Source organism: Astatotilapia calliptera, chromosome 22, assembly GCF_964374335.1.
Source record: "Astatotilapia calliptera chromosome 22, fAstCal68.1, whole genome shotgun sequence".
Lineage (NCBI taxonomy): Eukaryota > Metazoa > Chordata > Actinopteri > Cichliformes > Cichlidae > Astatotilapia > Astatotilapia calliptera.
Window position 1 is genome coordinate 26593550 of NC_137442.1, and position 20028 is coordinate 26613577.

The following is a 20028-nucleotide window of genomic DNA, read 5'->3' on the forward strand; positions in this document are numbered from 1 at the left end:
CTGACTGTTGTGTAGCCCATATGGTTTAATGTTCAATGTGTTTTGCATTATGAAATACATTTCTACATACTTTGTAACAAGTAGTTATTGGAGTTATTGTTGTCATTCTATCAGCTTGAAGTAGTTTGACCATACTCCTCTGACTCCTGACATCAACAATGCATTTTTCCCCCCAATTAACTGCTGTTTACTGAATATTTTCACTTTTTTGAACCACTCTCTGTAAGCCCTAAAGATGGTTGCGCAGGAAAAACCCAATACATCAGCAGTTTCTCAAATATTCAGTCCAGTCCAGCTGACATCAAAAAACAAGTCACTTAAATAAGAATTTTCCATTATTCTAAGGCTCGGATTGAATTTCAGCAGCTCATCTTGACCATGTCTATATTTCTAAAGGCTTGGAGTTGCTGCAATGTGACTGGCTGATCAGATATTTCCATTAACACGCAAATGATCTGGTGTACCCAATAAAGTGACCTGTAATTGGATATATTTGAGGTAATACTCTATTACACGCAAGTGTTTTTTATTTGTTACATCAGATTTTTTCCCCCCATTGTTGAACTAGTCATAGAATGGTTTTTAATTAGCATTTTAACTAATGATTCTTCTTTTCTGAAGTAAAACTGGTTGGAAGGCTCTTAAGATGCTCATGAGTTTCTTAAGCAAAGCAGGAAGCGGAGCAGCAGGAAGATATGAAGTAGGAGAAATATTCTTGTGTGCCGAAAAGCAGTAAGTTAATAAAACATGACAGATTTTGAAAGGATAATGATTACGGCTGACCTTATTTGAGATACCCGGTAATATTGCTATATGGAAGAAATGAAAGTGGACATGGAAAAATTCAGCAGTGGAGCAAAAATAAAGGTGTGTCAACCTTCTATGAAACAAAGTAGTATAGATTTTTATATTTTTTTTCACCACAGACCCTAGTTTTACAGCAGATTCAGTATGACTTAATACTTTTAGTGAAGAAATTTTGTCTAATATTCCCACACTCAAATTTGTCAGCAGAAGAAATATCCCTCTCAGGTATAAGTACACAGTTGTAGGAATCACAACTTTAAAATTAAAGGTCATACATAGCCACGTAGTTTTGACTAGACATCTGTTTAGGTCACACATGAAGGTTAAGCAAAGAAAACACACAGTAATTAGTGATCTTCAATGTGATATACATTTTCACTTTGCACAAAGCAAGGTTGCTTGCCCCTTCTTCTACTCTTTATGTTATGTAATTACTGCTTGTATAACATAAAAATATATATTTCCTTCTTGGTGCAAAATTGCTCCAAGAACGGATGGAAGTCACAAAAAATAGCAAGCTAAACCTTAATATCCACCATCATAGAATAAGTGTGACTATATACATGGAGCACTAAAGAGAGTACAGAGTTGGAGTTTGTGTTGAGGCTAGCCTAGAGAAATGTGAACAGCTAGTCTGACTATGTTGGACTACAAAATACAACTGAAAGCACATTTTAAATGCAATGCTTTGGGCTTTGGGCAAATCAGAGTAGCTGTTAGACATTAAGAATGTGAAACAAGAAGACACAGGTCAGCTCTCTTTCAGTAGAAACATGACCTCCTGGTCTTGGAGAAAAAAATCTAAATGGTTTTAAAATCTATGTATCTGTTCTGCCCTAATTATGTTACTGGTTGTATTTATTTAATTTCAACCACATTTAATTGTACCTGAGAGCAATAGCATGACGCTATTGAAGCTAATTCTGGTTAAGCTAACCTGGGCTAACCTGGGCAATATTTTGACAGAGGTTCAGTGATACATGTGGGGCGAACTAAATATTACAGCACTGTGCAAAAATCTTTAGCTATCTCTCATTTTGAGGTCTGGAGTCTCGAGGAGGCCAGTCCATGACTGATAGTCTCCCATTGTATGTTATGCTAGCTAGGTGTGGTTTTACTATATTTCCAGTGAGTTTTGGATCATTTTCATGCTGACAACTTAAGTTGTTGCCCATCACATTCTTTCCAGATGGTATTGCGTGGTGAATCAAACTCTGATGGTACTTCTCTATGCTCATAATTCCATCAGTTTTGGAAACATGTTTGGAAAGACAGAACTGACTGAAATACAACTCCAAACCATGCTAAGACATGCCAAGTTATAGGCTAAGAGCTCTTTGACAGTAACTTTGTTGGTACAAAAATATTATTTTCTGCCTGTAAAAGAGTATAATCTTCAGTATTTTTGTGATTTGAAATGCAAATTATAAGGCATATTGAGAAAATATTAAAAGCTCAAAAAAGAGGGACAAAATTAAAATATTTAATCTTTTAAAAAATTACAAGATTAAAGATTAAAAGACCTTTAGAAAGCCCAGAGAACTATTGCTATTGTCAAACATGAAGATATGAGAGGTGGTTTTAGACTTTTGGACAGTATTGTATATTTAATATAATATTTGTGATGAAAACATTGGTCATTTCTTTTCCCGCATAATGAAAAGGTTCCTTAAAAATGTACAACAGAACACCATGCAGCTGCATCAACACATTAGCAGACCACAAGGTGAAGCTAGCAGCAGACACGTAAGCCCTGTTATATGTTTCCATAAAACACTACCCCCCAAAAAATACAGTCATATCAGACTGACCTGCCTCCCTGCCTGCTGCTTCTGTTACATCTCTAATAGGAGGAAATGGCTTGTGGTGAGGAGAGGATCCAGCCCTTCTGTGGGAGTTTAATTCAATCACAGCGCTGGTCAAAAATGAATTAAAACTCTCATTAAGCCCCCCTCCTGTGTTCCAGAGACTAAGCTGGCTGCTAAGGCTCACAAGTATGATTTGGGTGTTACACAGAAGCATCAGTCAGCTCTGGAGCTATCTGTCTGTGAGTCAGCCATCAGTCACTAAGTCCCTCATTTTTGTTATTTTAATTTGCAGCACTCACCCACACAGTGCACCCAATGAACCTAGTTGTGGATGATCCAAACAAGCTGTGGACATCTTGTTGTTCAACCTGAGTGAGTCACAGTGTGGCAAAATTGAGACTTCATATCTCATTGAGCACAATGAAGATTATACACCACGATTTACACCACAAGATCGTTGACCTTTCTGCAGCACACTGTAACTAACCACTTTGCACTCTGGCCATTTATTGTATAAAGTCTCATTCTGTGTCAGTGGGAGAAGGGGGAGCTGGTGTGCTGTAACCTCAACTCTGCCTCGAGCCATTTATGTGTTTCTGCTCCAGGACCAATTGAGCTTTGCTTTGTTGCTTCTGTGAAACATCCATTATCACTGGATTCACACTGATACACTGTTACGTCTATTGTCAGGACACCATAGCTTATTCTATTATTGAACAATGATTGTGCTGTACTTATTCTGGTGTAGTGTGCACTTAAAAGAATGAATGCGGTGTGAACAAATTTGTTTTCACATAAATTGTGCAAGACATTGAGATTCTCAGCTACTTAAAATATGCACAATGCAAGGGGACTCCAAGCAAGATGATATAAGGCAGATAGATGCCTGGTGTGTGTGAGGGGGGTGGGGGTGCCATCTTTTCCCTCTCCGCCCATTAACCATGAAACATGAGCTCCCCCTGCTGATCTAAAAATACAAACGGTGTTGCCTTCAAGGGCCAATGATATAAAACAACAACAAAGAACAAAAAGGTCATTGTAAATCTGAGGAATTGGACTTAATAAACATAAATACATTTTTTTAATCGCACAAAAAAAACGACAAAAAAGTGGTTCTATAGACAATGTGATTAACAATTATTCTGTCTGGCCTCTCAGAAATAGAGTCCCCATTTTATTAATTAATTTGCATCAGGTAGGTTTTCTGTTTATTTTTCTTTTTTATTTAAGTATCAGCATTTTTCTATGATAATAGGTGTTTGTCTTTTGTCAGCTAGTCAGATTCCTCTGTGCTGAACTGCATACAGGGATGCATACAGGCTTTTATTTGGTCAACCTCGTGGAAACCAAAAACTCCCCCGAAGGCCGCAGTAGTTTCCGAGGCGTACCTGAAGGTAACATATCGTTGTCGTAAGTGTGTTGAATGACGTAGAACAGCCCTCAGTCGTGCTTCATACACGTGTGGGGCTAGTTTGTGGATAGATAGGATTTTAGGGAATCACAGTACCAAAATTCGAAATTTCGAAAGGTCCTGCTAACTGTTTGCGTCGCTGACGATCCTTTTACAGAGGAGTCTTTGGTTGCGGAATATTTCGGTGAGTTGAAATCTGATAGAGATACAGAGGTTGTGGTTGGCTAGGTAGAAAATTATGTCAAGGTAAACGAATACGTCTCGCTTCCGGTAAGAATAAAACAAAATAAAATTCTACTCGGAATTTCTTCTTAATATTATTGTAGAAATGATTGGTTATATTACGACTCACATTCTCGTAACAAGAAACATAGGGCTTAGTTTAGACTTGGATGGCAACGTTTAGAAATTTGAGAATATAAATTGTTATGTGCGCGTTTTTAAATACCCAACTTCGCTTTTATTTTGAAAGCCTTGTTGGGTATCGTAACAATTTGGCAGGCTTGATAGAAATGGAACATTAGCCACCCTTTGTAGTTAAAGAAACTAACGAAATTGGTACCTTGTTTAGCAAATCTTAAGCATCTCCTTTGTCTATTTTAGATACTAACGACCGCCTTGGTCTGCTGTAGCTGAAAATAACTCCCGTAACGATGTTGACCATTAGCTAAAAGCTAGTTGTACCGGCTGGTTTTCTTCAATTTGCAACTGTGCCGCGCGGTCTGCTCGTGCTCCCTAAGAGCCATGCTTCATGTATAAAAAAACCCGAAGTTTTTCAGGGTTGTAATACGACACAGTATGTTTTTAGACATACTTTGAAACACATTTAGTTGTCGACCTTCGAGCCTATGTAACGTTACTTTTATTTTTACTTAAGTTCTATTTACCTGAAAACAACAAAAGTGTGTTAGTGTGGGGTCCATTTTTTTGTACAAGGAGGAGGACATACGTGGTCTGGTCTGTTAACTTTACTGAGTTTTTCTTTGCTGAATACTGATTTGTTCATATTTAGCTTTCCTGTTAAACATTTGCACATCATACGTATATTGCAATGTAACGCAGCTCAATAGGCAGTATGACAATGTATGATAATGGCCGCAAAACTTTCTAACTCGAGGTTCACCAAATTCCAAAGCTTTTAACTACTTCATTCTTTAGCAAGTTGGCCTTTCCTTCACAATCAAGTAGAGTTTGGTATGAAAATGAAGAAAATGTTTTAAAATAGTTCTTATTTTTAGCAATGTATCTTGTTTTGACCAGCCACATGTCCCACATGGTTAAAGTTTACCTAAAAAGACAAAACCTTTTTTTTTCACTAAATTATTAGAACACAGACACACAACTGGTCTTATATATCAAAAACATTAAAATGGTACCATTAGATTATTCACTGTCATATATCCCACTGTATTAAGACTCAAGTTGAGGAAGAAAACAAAAAGGATTTTGCCATTAACTTGCAATATGGAAGTGACATCAGTTATTTTCATCCATTTTGCTCTGCATGTGGTATGTAATGTAACAAGTGCTTCAGCGACTCCCAGTGGAGTCATTTGTTTACAATGGGGTTACAATTATAACACACCAGCTACTAGCATCCCAGACTTTGCTGCCTGGTTGCACTTTATGTGTGATTGATGATTTTGCTATACCAATAATTTTTCAATACAACATTGTTATATAGCATAAAAATTTGTACAATATGATACAACACAGCCCTAGGAGGAAGGTAGCAATTTGCTTCACTTTATTTGATATGCTAAAGTTATTCTACAAAGAAGCCACACAGACGCACGCACACAAGTGAAGACACTCAGTGATTTTTTTGTTTTTGGTCATAGACTGAACAAAGGAGAATTTGGCTTGGTCACATGATAACTGTTTAAGGGAAACAAGATTGTAGTCACTCATGCTCAAAAGTAATGGCTAACCGCAACTAGAGGTTGAAGCCAATATATGCTAATACGCTACATCAGAATCAGAATACTTTATTGATCCCTGGGGGAAATTATTTTTTGTTACAGTGCTCCATTTTAAACCAACATTAAGACAAGACAGACAATACGCTAACTAAGAATAGTACAATATATACATATATATACATACATACATACATAAGTCACTTATAAATAAATATTTGGAAAAGAAACATGTGTAGCTGTAGCAGCAAACAGTGTGTTAAGTGGATGCGTTGTACAGGGAGATGGCCACAGGCAGGAATGATTTCCTGTGTCGTTCAGTGGTGCTTTTCGGTAATCTCAGTCTCTCACTGAACGAGCTCCTGTGACTGACCAACATGTCATGGAGTGGGTGGGAGGTGTTATCCAACATTGTCTTTATCTTGGACAGCATCCGCCTCTCCGACACCACCTTGAGGGAGTCCAGCTCCATCCCATACATTGTTATAATCGTATCTTATCTTTGTTTTTGTCTGGCAATTCTGGTATTTCATCTTATCGCATGATATGATAATAGCCTATCTAGGAACCTTTACTTTGATAAGGTCTTAAGAGGAACAATGGTCAGTGAATGCATCAATAAGACCAAAGTGCCTGGAGAAAAGTGAACAGCAACTACAACTGAACAAATATGTTATCACAAACAAAGAATTATTAATTCACATTTAATGTGGGACAATAAGTTACTGCAGGTAAGCTTCTGAAAATGACTATTTTAAATGTCTGACTAGTTATTAGTGGTTTCTGTTGCTTTCTAATCACTCATTTACCTCCAGGTATCAGAGCAACAATGATGAAGTACATCCTAGTAACTGGAGGAGTCATCTCAGGTATCGGCAAAGGCATCATTGCAAGCAGTGTGGGCACGATCCTCAAGTCATGTGGCCTGCATGTGACTGCAATTAAGATTGACCCTTACATCAACATAGATGCAGGCACTTTTTCGCCCTATGAGCACGGTATGTCAGCAGAGATATTCAGTATAAATGAACACGTGCAGGCTTGTCAGCTAATTGTTTACCCCTCACTCTGTCCAGGTGAAGTATTTGTGCTGGATGATGGGGGCGAGGTTGATTTGGATCTGGGGAATTATGAACGCTTCCTCGACATCCGGCTGACAAGAGACAACAACCTAACCACGGGCAAGATCTACCAGTCAGTCATCAACAAGGAGAGGAGGGGAGACTACTTGGGCAAGACTGTGCAGGGTATGCAACGGTCAGGTCATTTAGAGAAGGATGGTAATGTCAAAGATGAGTCATTAACCGAACACGCATTTTATGCTTTGCTCTTTTCCAGTGGTGCCACACATCACAGATGCAATCCAGGAATGGGTTATGAAACAGGCACAAGTGCCAGTTGATGATGACGATATAGAACCTCAAGTGTGTGTAATTGAGGTAGGCTGGCTGCTCGAATGAAGTATGATTATATGAAAAAAGCATTTTTTTTCTATGCTGATTTGATTTCTTAATCCTAAAAATAGGTTTCTTTTCAATAACATGTATTATTACATTTGCATAATTACACGTTAGAATGGCGTGGTGGGTAATGCTAGCTAGCCAGGTAGGATAACCCGTGAAATACAGTGGCTTGCAAAAGTATTCGGCCCCCTTGAACTTTCCCACATTTTGTCACATTACAGCCATAAACATGAATCAATTTTATTGGAATTCCACGTGAAAGACCAATACAAAGTGGTGTTGGTCTTTCACGTTTGCACGTGAAAGCTAAACCAGTTCCACACCACTGAAGCTGCAGCATTTTTACAAACCAATTCTGGTTCATCCGTTTCATTCAACGATCCGCTTTCACTCTTCTCATTCTGCGTGCGTATGTAAACAAAGGCACTGCGCATGCGCATTTTACCCATATTCTATCGCGATATTTCATTTTCCTATCATTGCCCAAAATTACACCGGTATTACCGTGAACGGTATGATATAGCTCAGCCCTACTTCTGAGTATAAAACCACCACAACAACATCCAGTGTATTTTAGGGTTAACAGCTGGGAAGACCTCGTCTGCTACAGAACGTCCAAGAAGAGAAAATAGTAGCCGTGACGCATCAATCAGACTTTATGTTGCTTGGTGTTTGTTTACATAACTGTTTGGCTATACAGAGGGATGGATTGTGGGAATACAACTTGCTCAGGTGGTTGGGGGGGGGTTCAAATAGTTACGCAATCTCCCTCCGTATATCTCTGAGCTTCTGTGCTGGAATGTAATTAAAATGGCAGTAAAAACTGGCATGATAATACATTCGTGTCTTCAGCCCAGCTACGACAGCTCCAGCCAAATGTGCCAGGTTTCAAAAATCGAGAGGTGCACGACATATGCGTCAGGGATCACACTGTGAGCATAAAAAAAACCACCCTTACTATCCAGTATTGAAAGCCAATTATAGTCCACACCATCGGTCTGCAGGAGGGAAAACTCATGAGTGTGGTAGGATAACCTGCTCTGTTATAGTGTCTCACTTGGTACATTTTCAGGAGTGTGGTATGCCATAAAGCGTAATATCAATAGGCTGTTAAGGGCTGAATAACTGTCATTGATCACCAGAGATTCCCTGTATTTTGATTAAATGTCATTAGGGTCTAGCTCTATTATTTTGTGTAACACCCCCCCCCCCCCCCCCCCCGCCCCGCCTTGATGGTCACTGCCAGTGTTTGTGTGTTTGTAGCTGGGAGGGACTGTCGGAGACATAGAGAGCATGCCATTCATCGAGGCCTTCAGGCAGTTCCAGTTTAAAGTGAAGAGGGAGAATTTCTGTAACATTCATGTCAGTTTGATACCACAGGTAAGACAGCCATACTTTTATATCTCACCTTACATTTAACGAACATGTGAAACTGCTGCATACCTGAATGTGGCTTTAATGCAAATATGCACTCTTATTCAGCCCTGTTCAAAAAAGGTGAGTATTTAGTAAGAAAAATACTGAAAGTTGTGCCCAGATTTTTGTTCTGCTTTAATGAGGTGTTGCTTAGATACTTCTAAGAAATGAAACTAGCTTTTAGAGGGTGATTGTTGTAGACTGTCTCATTATGTACCGGTTTGTTGTTTGCATGGTTGTGTCCAGCCCAGCGCAACAGGAGAGCAAAAGACCAAACCGACACAGAACAGTGTGAGAGAGCTGAGAGGCCTAGGCTTGTCTCCTGATCTGGTGAGTGAGTTGCTATTACATAAACATGTTTGATGTCTCATTTGCATTTAAATTACATTTCTGAATTAAAATGGATTTTTGAGTGGCATATTTTACATGTTGAAACCCAGATGTTTTATGTGCAAAAGATTCTTTGACTCCTAATTCATAATTTCACTATAGGCAACCAGGGATTGGAGTGCCATGAAAGTATTTGCCCTCTTTCCTGATTATCTGGGGTTTTTTGTTTTGTTTTTTGCATATTTGACACACTTCAGGTGCCTGAACTTTAAATGCTGCTCCAATCTGCTTCTTCAAATGAAAAATGGATTAACCATTTATTACCGCTGTATGGAAAAATTGTGCAAACTCTTTGTACAGTCACCATCAACCAACCACGGACCCTTAACTGTGATTAGTAATTGGAGTGCTAGCATTCTGATAATATTGCAAGCAGTTTTGTGTTTGTACATGATGTATTTGCACTAAAACATGACCCCGTTAAAGGATAAAGCAAGACTATTAGATCACTGGTATAGTGGGGTGATGCGTTCATGCTGGTACTCTGCATTGATGATATGATGGTTTTAACTTCCTGGGAAGCTTTTCTGAAACAGAATGGACATGATCCTGCTGAAACATTAAATCAAGGAAAAATTAAAGCCTCTTTGCCTACAAGTCACAGTACAAAAAAGAGAAATTTAGTCAGAATGGAGATGGAGGCCATTGCCAGCTTGCACATAATCAGGACTGTAAGATTAAGAAAGGTGCTCACACAGATTTCTATAAATTTAAAAAGAGAAGTCATGCAAGAGGACACATATTTTCTTACTTGAACCCAGCCTCATGTGTGCTACATGTGGCGAAGTTCAAATTTGGACAAACTCGGAATTGGATCTTTAAAGGTTTTTCTGATTGTTTGTTTTTCACTGGCAGATCATGTGCCGCTGTACAACTGCGCTGGAGAACTCTGTCAAGGAAAAGATCTCAATGTTCTGCCACGTGGAGCCTCAGCAGGTAGGTGAAGCACCTGTCAGGCTCGATTAAGCCATAAAGCTCTCTCCATAAACATCTAAAATGGATTACCTGTCTTCTTCCAGGTCATCTGTGTGCACGATGTGTCATCTATCTACAGAGTGCCATTACTGCTGGAAGATCAGGGTGTGGTGAGCTACTTGAGCAGGAGACTGAATATGCCAATAGAGACCAGACCAAGGAAGATGCTGACTAAATGGAAGGAGATGTCTGACAGGTGAGTGAGCACCTTTGTGGGTTGAACCTTTCCCATGAGAAGTCATTGTCCTCCAGAGAAGACCGAGAAATAAATGGATGCCCATATTTTTCCTCACAGGTCAGACAGACTGCTAGAGCACTGCTCTATCGCACTGGTGGGGAAGTACACAAAGTTCTCAGACTCCTATGCTTCTGTTATAAAGGCTCTCGAACACTCTGCACTCGCCATCAGCCACAAGTTGGAGGTTAAGGTATGTACACAGAATCATAGTCTTTAGTCTCAAATGATCTAGACATGGTTCAAAGTGAAGCCAGCTCCTCCTAGATTTAGTCCTTCCTCATTGTATTCCATGGCTATGACAGTCTTTGCAGTGCCCTGAAGTTTAAAGGTATTACGGCTCTAGAGTAGGGGAAAGTGTTGATAGTTATGATTAGTGATTAAATAGTTGATTTTAGTTTGGGGTTTTTGTTTGGTTGTTTGTTTGTTTTTGGGAGGGGGGGGTTGTTTTAAACAACTTGACTTGTGCCTTTAGACCAATCATGTAAGCTGTGAACATCTCTTCTTCTCAGTATATAGACTCTGCTAATTTGGAGCCAAGCACTCTGCAGGAGGACCCAGTGAAATACCACGAGGCGTGGCAAAAACTCTGCAGCTCTGAGTGAGTGCCCTGTAGGAGCACAATGTCCTGTCTCACTAGATAATCTAGCCTGAATATTAAAATGGAACTTTTATCAACATGACAATGTTTCCACTGTCCTCAGTGGCATCCTGGTTCCTGGAGGTTTTGGTGTGAGGGGAACTGAAGGAAAGATTCATGCCATCAACTGGGCCAGGAAACAGAAAAAACCCTTCCTCGGTACAAGAGTTTCTGTGGATCACATTACATGTTTTATTATCTTACTCCATATTTAATGTCAGTAAGTAGCAGCATCAGAAACACTACTTGACTGGTGTTCATATTTCTGCAGGTGTGTGTCTTGGAATGCAGCTGGCTGTATGCGAGTTTGCCAGGAACGTGCTCGGCTGGACAGGTAATGTTTTTGATATTATCTTCACAGTAAAGAAGAAGAAACAAAGCAGCATTACCTTTTAATGTGAATGCTGAGTGATGTAGGTAATTAATAAATGATTGAAATTTCATAGATGAAAAGTGTATATTGTTCCATGTATACAATAATTTTGGATGGATAGGTAATGAACATAGGATCTATATCTATGCTAAGTTTCATCATTGAGATTGTTTGTGGGTACGTATAGGTAGATCCAAAGAGGACCATTATAATCTGATTGTGTGTCCTTGTGTGTGGAGGAATAAAAAAGAACCACATTGCCTACTTCGTTTTTCAGTCAAAAGTCCCGATTTTCCTGCAATACCCTCGATCTCAATTGTTAAGGTTCGCCTGGAATTGGGCAAATTTTTTGTGCCAGTTGTGCCTGGAAATGTATTTGGGGGGGGGGGAACAAGTACTTGTTTCTTTAGCAGCTTAACCAGCAAAGGTTCAGATGTCTGTTCCCGCTGTGCATCAGTCCAGTTCTTGTACATTTAGTTTTGTAAAGGCGGTTCCTATAATACTTAAACCTAGCCTTCTGATCTTCAAAAACGTTACTGAACTTCAATAAATTAATAAACTCACGCCATAAACACTGGTTCCAGCCAGTGTCCGCCTTCTTGTCAACTTTGCAGCAGCCGTAATGCTAACATTGAACCTTGAAAATACAGAAGATAGTCTGTCAAAACGTGTTTGTTACAGCATAGTTATTTGAGAGAGGTGTGGGAATGGGAGCTTTCTTCAAAGCATAGTCAGTTTTCAGCTTGAAATGCATCTCCTACTCATAAAAGGTGGGCACTGGTGGCTGACTGTTGATTAAAATAACTAATGGCATATTGTTCCGTTTCATACTTAGATGCCAACTCGACTGAATTTGACCCGGAAACAAAGCATCCTGTGGTAAGTTTTATGCATTGCACAAACAACCTGACTCCTGCATGCACTGTAACTGTATATTAAAATCCATCCTTTCATTTTAATCTTTGCAGGTGATTGATATGCCAGAACACAACCCCGGACAGATGGGTGGCACCATGAGGCTTGGGAAAAGACGGACCATTTTCCAAACCACCAACAGCACACTGCGTAAGAAAAGCTTTTAGTTCAACCTGGACCAGCCGGTGATGAACTGTTGCTCTGTGCTTACAGCTCTTCTGTATTCCAGGAAAGCTCTATGGAGATGCAGAGTATGTGGATGAAAGGCACAGACATCGATTTGAGGTAATGCTGAACTAATATTTCATCATCATTAAGTGTTCAGTGCAGAAACAGGAAATTGGATAGAGAGTTAGTGGGGGACAGACGTATAAGCAAAGGGCCAATCCGGGGTTGAACCCAAAGCGCCGCATTTAATCTTGGTCACCTGCTCAACCTGTGATCCAAATGTATACCTTGTTTTTGTGAACAGGTCAACCCTGAGCTTAAGAGCCACTTTGATGAGAAGGGCTTCCGGTTCGTAGGTCAGGATGTGGAAGGAGAGAGGATGGAGGTCATTGAGCTTGATGGTACAGAAAAGCAAACAGAATTATTTTCAGTTTTAATATATCAACCTTTTCTGTGAAACCTTCAACAGACTGTTTAAAATTGTTTTCTCCACTTCCAGATCACCCATATTTTATTGGTGTGCAGTACCATCCCGAGTTCACTTCACGTCCCATCAAGCCATCACCCCCCTACCTTGGTTTGTTGCTTGCTGCTGCGGGGAAGCTGCAGAGCTACTTACAGAAAGGCTGCCGTCTATCTCCACGGTAAATAGTGTATGTCTCAGTTTACTCATTTTCTAAAGGTATGCATACTAATTGAGACTGCTTCTGTGCCACACAGGGACACATACAGCGATCGGAGCGGCAGCAGCACACCAGACTCCGAGATATCAGAACTGAAACTTCCTTCACTCTCCAATGAATGACCCATCTGTGGAAGATATCTTAATTAAGTGTCCTACCATCAGTTGTCTCAAGTGTTGGAAAACTGTACTGTTCACAGATAGGGCTGGCATTTCCTAGAGTACAGAAGTGACTACAGGCAGCTGCAGATTAAGTTATGGGACTTTCAGCTCTAAACTACGCTCATGAAACAAACACCACTGAAAACCATAGTGTTTAAATAAAATTTAAACTGTTACTATTCATTTTTGCTCTTCCTATAAATGTTACAGAACTATGAATTGGAGTGGTTAACTTCAGTTGTCACTCATTTCTACAACAGCACTTTAGAAACTGGTTTAACATGGGAGTTATGGGTTTCCAGATTATCTTGTAAGTTTAATTTACTTTAATGGATCATAGCTGAAGTTTAGCTTAACGTTGTCACATTTATTGCATCAAGTAAGCAATAATTGTGACTTTAGTCTACCTATTTTGCTTTTTGTACAACTCAAAGTCGAGAGGTCTCCAATTAGGTCACCTACTGCAGGCATACAACATGGTGTGTGATTAGCTTTCTACTCCTGCTTCATTGACTTTCACAGGGTTTGTCACCTGTGGCATACTGTTGTGGCCTTAATGTAAATAAATGTGCTACAAACGGTTTGTAGCATAGTTCAATGTCTCCATTCTTTTGATCATGTTACAGACAAGTTTCCAGAGGTAGTCAAGTCAGTTTTATTACAATCTGCAATTGTCACACACAGGGTTCATTTTCTTAGGTTCAGCCCTTAACCTCTTAGGACCTGGCGTCCACATGTGGATTTCACATTTTTGGCTTATTTAGACCATTTAAAAAAAAAAAAAAAAGCATGCCATGGAAGAGTTCAGGTCTTAGGAGGTTAAAGAGCCAGGTCAACTCATTCATGCATTTCACAGCTGCAAGAAAGCTCCGATCCAAGTTGGTTTTCTTCAGTAGTGTTTGTGCCTAGCCGGAAAGTTGGCAGCAATTCTCTCATGGAAATGTCACGTCACTCCCAACGTAGCACCATACCTGAAAAATAAACACCTCAGGTTAGCCAAATTCAGAAACTTTTTGTAAACATTCTCATTATGCACTGATCTCAGTCCCATATCCGCAAGCTTCATCCAGAAGTCAACAATGTATTAAGGTCATCATAGATCAAAATAACCACTGACCAATTTCAGCATCAACATACCTGTAAATTACAGATGTGAATGTACTTTGTTACAGCTCTGCAACACCAAGAGGTCAAGCGGATAGACGCCTAAAATTTAATAAAAAAAAGTGAGATCACAAGTTGCATGTTAGCTTAGTCTATTTTTCTAGCAGATGTCTGTTGGACAGCTGAGTGGCTGCTGATGGCACAGAGTGGCCACAGCAGTCAAAGACCACCCTGTTTTCTTGCATGCACTTGGAGAGCATGGAGCTACAAACAAGCACCGACCCTTAGGATAGCATGCTGGAACAGGGACATAAGTGGCCTTTTAATATTTTTAAAAAAAAAGTGAACTCTTACCTGAATGAGCAGTTTTCATTTACAAATGACAGATCTCCATTCACCTAACAAGAAAATTTGGTTAGTCGTTTTGCCCCAACAAACATTGATTAAAGTCAGTCAATCCCATCAAGTTTTAATAAATGTGGCTCAGGAAGAATAAGTCTCAATCAAGACTAGATCAGTGAGGGCAAGTTTGTCATCACAGCCAGGATTGTCTGAATTATTTTGAAGAGTTACCTGCATGTTGTGTTCTCATTTGATGGTTTTGGTCTTGCACCTTTGGTGTCACCCAGTACCTATTGGAAGACAAGGCAAATCACTTACATTTCTTTGAAAGTTTGCATTTAATCCTGGGATAACTCACTGATCAATGTCCTTCCCCTAAATGTTGCTGTAGCAGTCATTTTCAAAACCGAACAGCGACCGTCGGTGAAAGTCTTCATGTCGGCTTCCTTTTGACCGTTCACTGCTACATGGGAGCATGAACGGCTTCGATAGGAGCCTTTTCACGATGGGACAGCTAGTTTTAATTTAAAGACTCACCTGCATTCTGCATATTGGGAAGCAAGGTTGAACTGCCATTTCAAATAGACCCTAGAGACAAAATAAAGAAGATTAAAGATTAGTTATGTTGAAAACAGTTGCCTGTGCCATCACCTTTTATAACAAACTGCATTTAGTCTAATTTTGATTCTAAAGGTAGTTTAAGTTTGTTACAATGACATCAATGCTATTAACGTCAGAGGCCTTAAAGGCTAATGTTTATTAAAATGAGCTAGCATAAATGGCTTTGATTTTACCACCTAGTCTGATTTCCATGCCACCCTAAGAAAATTTCTCAAGATCCACCCCTGGCCACGTGGTACAAACCCATTAGCGTCCAAGCTAAGCTATCAGCAAGCTAAGCTATAGCTAACCCTTAGCATGGTCACTAAAGCCTAGGTATATCTACTGTCGAGTTCCCAGTTATATGACAAGTCAGCAAGAAGTGTTGATTATAAAAACAAGACTATACTACATATCCCAAAGTATTAACTAGTCAAGCATTATGGCTGTAGATACAAGCTAACGTAAGGTCGTTCACTCACTTACGCTAAAAGCGCTATATTAATGTTATAACAAAAATAATGAGTTCTGTGTCAAGGTGGACTGGATTTAAAAGCTGCGCATAATTAATGTAAATACCTGGACACATGACCTTAGTAATCGACAACACCAGCATAAAGCTTACCATAGCTCTTTCTTGGGGACTTCTGCTCACATGGAAGACTGCAGGAAGAAGAGAGAAAGCGGCGAGGCCCGCTGTTCTTATATACTCACTCTGATGTCCGGCAGCGGTGCGCTGATTGGCTCGCGTTACTCACGCGGACCGGTTGAATAGTGGGATATGTAGTATCACACTCCTCCTCCTTCTTCTGTTTTTTTAAGCAATGCCTGCTGTATTTATTGAAGTTTACTGAGACTCAGGCAATAGGGTTTTACACTTAACTAGCCACGCATTTTTCACAGAGTACAACGGCACAGAATAAACTGTGTGCAATTAGAGAAATATGCTGTAAATCCAGACCATCGTCGGAAGTGAATATAGGCTACTTCAGAACCACGGACAGCAACACACTGCGTGTTTTAGGTTTTGTGATATCAATAGCGGACGATATATTAAATAAATGGGGGTGGTTAAGGAAACTCTGTGCAAAACATGCCCAAGACGGACCTCATATAGATATATTGTTCTGTTTTTGCTGCTTTTAAACCCCCTATATGATTCTTTTACAACATACACAGGCCAGATGAGGTTGTAGCGGGTTTATTGGAGTGATATTCGACTAGTAGAGCATAGGTAAATCTATCACATGACTGCTGCGGCCGCTCTGTGCTCCGCGTCTCTTCCTGAACAGAAGGCAGTAGCAGCAGCTGGGGCTCCATGTAAACACGCCGCGCGCAGGGCTTTGTTTCACACACACTCACTCCGCAGGTATCTTCCCTCTAGTCATGCCATGGATATTTTGTGGCAATATCAGTTTCGAATCATTCTACTCGGGGATTCCACAGTGGGCAAGTCCTCGCTGTTGAAGCGTTTCACGGATGGAATTTACAGCGATGTGGCGGACCCGACGGTCGGGGTAGATTTTTATGCCCGCTCGCTTGACATCGAACCCGGGGTGAAAATAAAGCTCCAGCTCTGGGATACGGCTGGCCAGGAACGATTCAGGTATAGTGAGGTGAAATGTATCTTATATAGAATCTATCTGAGCTAAATATGTATACAACCATAGTCCTTCAAAGAGATTTTTAAATAAATAATTGCGAGCCCTCGGTTTAATGTCGTGTTTGGCTACTATTCTCAGTCCCTTTAAATTGAATATGGGCCATTTCCCCTTCTCGTTAGCATGTAATGAAATGAGTTTAGACAGCGGAGAAAGGAGGCCAATAGAAGATATTACGATGTCCTGACCTGTATAACAACAGGACACGGCGACTTACATCATGCTTTCATGGATGATGGGCAGCCTCCTCATATTTAGGCCCCAGTTTGATTCCCTCATATACAATTTCCAGGCCTTCGCGGGGATGACAAGTCCCGATCCAAATCTATTTGTTGTTGTTTTCATTCATCTATCCTGTTGCTTGCTCTGCTTTTCATGCCCACTGTCACGGATCATTTCCTTTAAAGAACTCCTGTGTCTGGAGAAGCTCTTAGATCTGCTTTCCCGTTTGAAGCCTCTGAGGGTGTTTTCCTCCAGGCTTCACTTCACTTGTCTTTCACTTCTGCCTATCTGCCTGTAGAATCTGTGGTTTTTAAAGCATCAAATGCAGAGATCAGAGTCTGTATGTGCATATATTTTTATAAATAGAATAGTATCATGCACCAGATGTTATGACCCAAAGGATCCTTTGTGTTTTTGTATTTTATTTCACTTGATGGCATTGTTTAGTTTCCATTTAATTAAGCACATTAATGTATGAAACGTTAAAAAAAAAGCATTCGCATTGCAAGTTTTGACTTCATAAAATTACAGAAATTGTTTTAAGAAGCCAAGAGAGACAGACCTTCCATAGCAATATGACTTGAATATATTTATTAGACCTGTACATTTCACAGACTTTGATCACAAAAAAGTCCCAAATGTTGGGTGAGGTCCAACTTTATTATCAAATTATGTATTATGCCATTCAGTGATATATTACCATCATAAATGAGGTCCTGACACAATTCACTTAAGTACACAATTTACACAATTTATTAAGTATGCTTCAGTTTTAACATATTTAACTCCCCTCATATTGAGCACACTGTCTCAATAAGTAGTTTCATCTGAATGGCAAGGCCAGCTAAAGCACAGATGTAACTCCATGAGTCTTACTAATGTAAAACACCAGTAACACAGCTTTGAAAGGAAATTCTTGTGTCATTTAAGTGGTTAGCTTGCAAATAGACAGTTGAAAGACTTAAAAGAGAGCATGCAACCACATTCCTTGACTGACTTGGAAAACAGTGTGAAAATTGATTTGGGATTGTGTCAAATGGGACTTGATCTTATCTTAGTTTCCGCTGTCTTGACATTTGAGCTTCACTTTGGGTATAATATTTAAGTTTGTTTTCTATAAACTGATTAATGGGAACTATGACTACTCTTCTATTGTAACTGAGCACTCAAAGCGCTTTTTTATACATGTCCCATTCACCTACACACACTCACACACCGAAAAACGCATCAGGCAAGTTGGGTACAGTATCTTGCTCAACAATACTTTGACATGGAGACTGGAAGACCTGCTCTACCTCCTGAGCTACAGCCACCCCTTTTCTTCAAAGACTTGATTTGACTCAGGGTTTGACTTGACTTGCTTTGGCAGAGAGGACTTGGACTTACCTCAAGTGATATGAATTTTCCACCACAAAAATTAAACTCATATTGTGATGTTACAAACAGCAGTATAAGGGTAGTGAACTGGTAGGAACCATCCAAGTTCATAGAGCTGTCCAAGACATTTAGAAGTTATAAGTCTAGAGATGTTTGTCTTTGGTTTCTAACACCAGTAATGTGTCTTTCCACCAGGTCTATCACAACATCATATTACCGCAACTCTGTAGGTGGCCTGCTTGTCTTTGATCTCACCAATCGTAAAACCTTCGACCATGTGAGGGAATGGCACAAGGAGGTGAGTGAGCACATCCTGCCTCACCACATGGTCTACATCCTCATCGGCCATAAAAGTGATCTCAACAAGGACCGGAAGGTGAGCAGGGATGAGGCAGAGCAGCTGGCCGCTGAGCTGGGCATTCGCTATGTGGAGACATCAGCCAAGTGCAACAGCAATGTGGACCGGGCCTTTGAGCTGCTGACCAGGGACATCTACGAGCTGATGAAGATGGGGGAGATCGTCACCCGTGATGGGTGGGATGGCGTGAAGAGCGGCCTGACTGCCAAGGTTCTCTACTCTGCAGAGGATGAAGAGTTGGCCCCTCCATCAGCTGAAAAAAGCTGCCACTGCTGACTGAGAAGTCTTTGTGTTCCAACACTATCCTATCACACCAAGAGCTCACTTTGTCTCACAGCCGATCATCAAAACCAAATCACTGAGGCTTAGCACCCTGTGATATCACCATCCATCACTTCCTCACCTTGTGTTTTGTGACCTTTCTGTGTTGATTTTTCAGACCACTGGGATTATTTTCAATCAGGATGCGAGAGTAAATACCAATGTGTACCTGTTGGGAAAGTATTGTATTGTTAATTTGATATGATGTAGCATGAGTCGAGCTGTTTTGAGCCTCATCTTGCTCAAGAAAAAAAAAAGAAAGCATGCCAATGTGATCAGGTGTTGTTGCTTAAAGTGTAGCCAGTACTCCTTTTCATAGCAATGGAGCTAAAGGACTACTGAGCATACGAAAGTACAAATGGACTATTATGGTCTGGCATCATCCACATTTCATATGGTACTATTATGGGTTTCTACTTGTCAAAAGTTTGTGCAATGCTTTGCCTGCAGTCTTAAGTGGCTGTAACATTGTAAATAATAGTTAAATCTATAAAGATGAGAGCTAAAGGTGACTGAAAGCTATTTAATTCATAGTGTGAACAGTGCACTCTGCAATAAGTGTCACCATATTAAATCAATGTGCTCCTCCTGCTACTGTAAGCTGTGTGTGCACTTATGCCAAATTGACCTTTGACCATTCTGTGAATAGATTAATAATGTGTTTTTTTTTTTGTAAAAA

General features: G+C 40.0%; 2 protein-coding genes, 1 long non-coding RNA gene and 3 other non-coding genes across 7 annotated transcripts; 2 read left to right on the forward strand and 4 right to left on the reverse strand.

Annotated features, from left to right (window-relative positions):
• Window positions 1–4022: 4022 nt before the first annotated feature.
• ctps1a (CTP synthase 1a) lies at window positions 4023–13540 on the forward strand. Of its 2 annotated transcripts, none has more exons than XM_026155829.2 (18): window positions 4023–4210; window positions 6761–6943; window positions 7022–7192; window positions 7284–7384; window positions 8672–8788; window positions 9071–9154; window positions 10070–10150; window positions 10234–10385; window positions 10485–10617; window positions 10937–11025; window positions 11129–11223; window positions 11336–11398; window positions 12273–12316; window positions 12406–12502; window positions 12582–12637; window positions 12825–12921; window positions 13020–13164; window positions 13241–13540. In XM_026155829.2, the coding sequence occupies exons 2-18, from the start codon at window positions 6775–6777 to the stop codon at window positions 13323–13325; spliced, it is 1779 nt and encodes a 592-aa protein (XP_026011614.1). In that variant the 5' UTR covers window positions 4023–4210; window positions 6761–6774; the 3' UTR covers window positions 13326–13540. The 2 variants fall into 2 exon arrangements, with proteins under 2 accessions (XP_026011614.1, XP_026011615.1); XM_026155830.2 differs by lacking the exon at window positions 4023–4210 and adding an exon at window positions 6559–6676.
• Window positions 13541–13995: 455 nt separating this feature from the next.
• On the reverse strand, window positions 13996–16237 carry LOC113014365 (uncharacterized). The gene is made up of 6 exons (XR_003270958.2): window positions 16036–16237; window positions 15348–15398; window positions 15042–15100; window positions 14823–14866; window positions 14502–14570; window positions 13996–14335 (listed from the first exon to the last, which is right to left on the reverse strand). It is a non-coding gene; the product is annotated as an uncharacterized LOC113014365 (long non-coding RNA).
• LOC113015456 (small nucleolar RNA SNORD99) lies at window positions 14398–14469 on the reverse strand. The gene has a single exon (XR_003271126.1). It is a non-coding gene; the product is annotated as a small nucleolar RNA SNORD99 (small nucleolar RNA).
• LOC113015448 (small nucleolar RNA SNORA44) lies at window positions 14638–14768 on the reverse strand. The gene has a single exon (XR_003271118.1). It is a non-coding gene; the product is annotated as a small nucleolar RNA SNORA44 (small nucleolar RNA).
• On the reverse strand, window positions 15173–15310 carry LOC113015440 (small nucleolar RNA SNORA16B/SNORA16A family). Its single transcript, XR_003271111.1, has one exon. It is a non-coding gene; the product is annotated as a small nucleolar RNA SNORA16B/SNORA16A family (small nucleolar RNA).
• A 384-nt stretch (window positions 16238–16621) lies between the features above and the next one.
• On the forward strand, window positions 16622–19949 carry rab42a (RAB42, member RAS oncogene family a). The gene is made up of 2 exons (XM_026155831.2): window positions 16622–17016; window positions 18866–19949. Exons 1-2 carry the CDS (start codon window positions 16658–16660, stop codon window positions 19302–19304), a joined length of 798 nt encoding a protein of 265 aa, XP_026011616.1. The 5' UTR covers window positions 16622–16657; the 3' UTR covers window positions 19305–19949.
• Window positions 19950–20028: the final 79 nt, after the last annotated feature.

What these genes read in the sequence shown, in the direction of transcription:
- ctps1a (XM_026155829.2), top strand. Translation starts at nt 6,775, where the DNA reads ATGATGAAGTACATCCTAGTAACTGGAGGAGTCATCTCAGGTATCGGC. An exon ending in CTCAAGTGTGTGTAATTGAG is followed by an intron (nt 7,385 to 8,671) that starts GTAGGCTGGCTG and finishes GTGTGTTTGTAG; the next exon opens with CTGGGAGGGACTGTCGGAGA. An exon ending in CAAAAACTCTGCAGCTCTGA is followed by an intron (nt 11,026 to 11,128) that starts GTGAGTGCCCTG and finishes CACTGTCCTCAG; the next exon opens with TGGCATCCTGGTTCCTGGAG.
- rab42a (XM_026155831.2), top strand. Translation starts at nt 16,658, where the DNA reads ATGACTGCTGCGGCCGCTCTGTGCTCCGCGTCTCTTCCTGAACAGAAG. An exon ending in GCTGGCCAGGAACGATTCAG is followed by an intron (nt 17,017 to 18,865) that starts GTATAGTGAGGT and finishes TCTTTCCACCAG; the next exon opens with GTCTATCACAACATCATATT.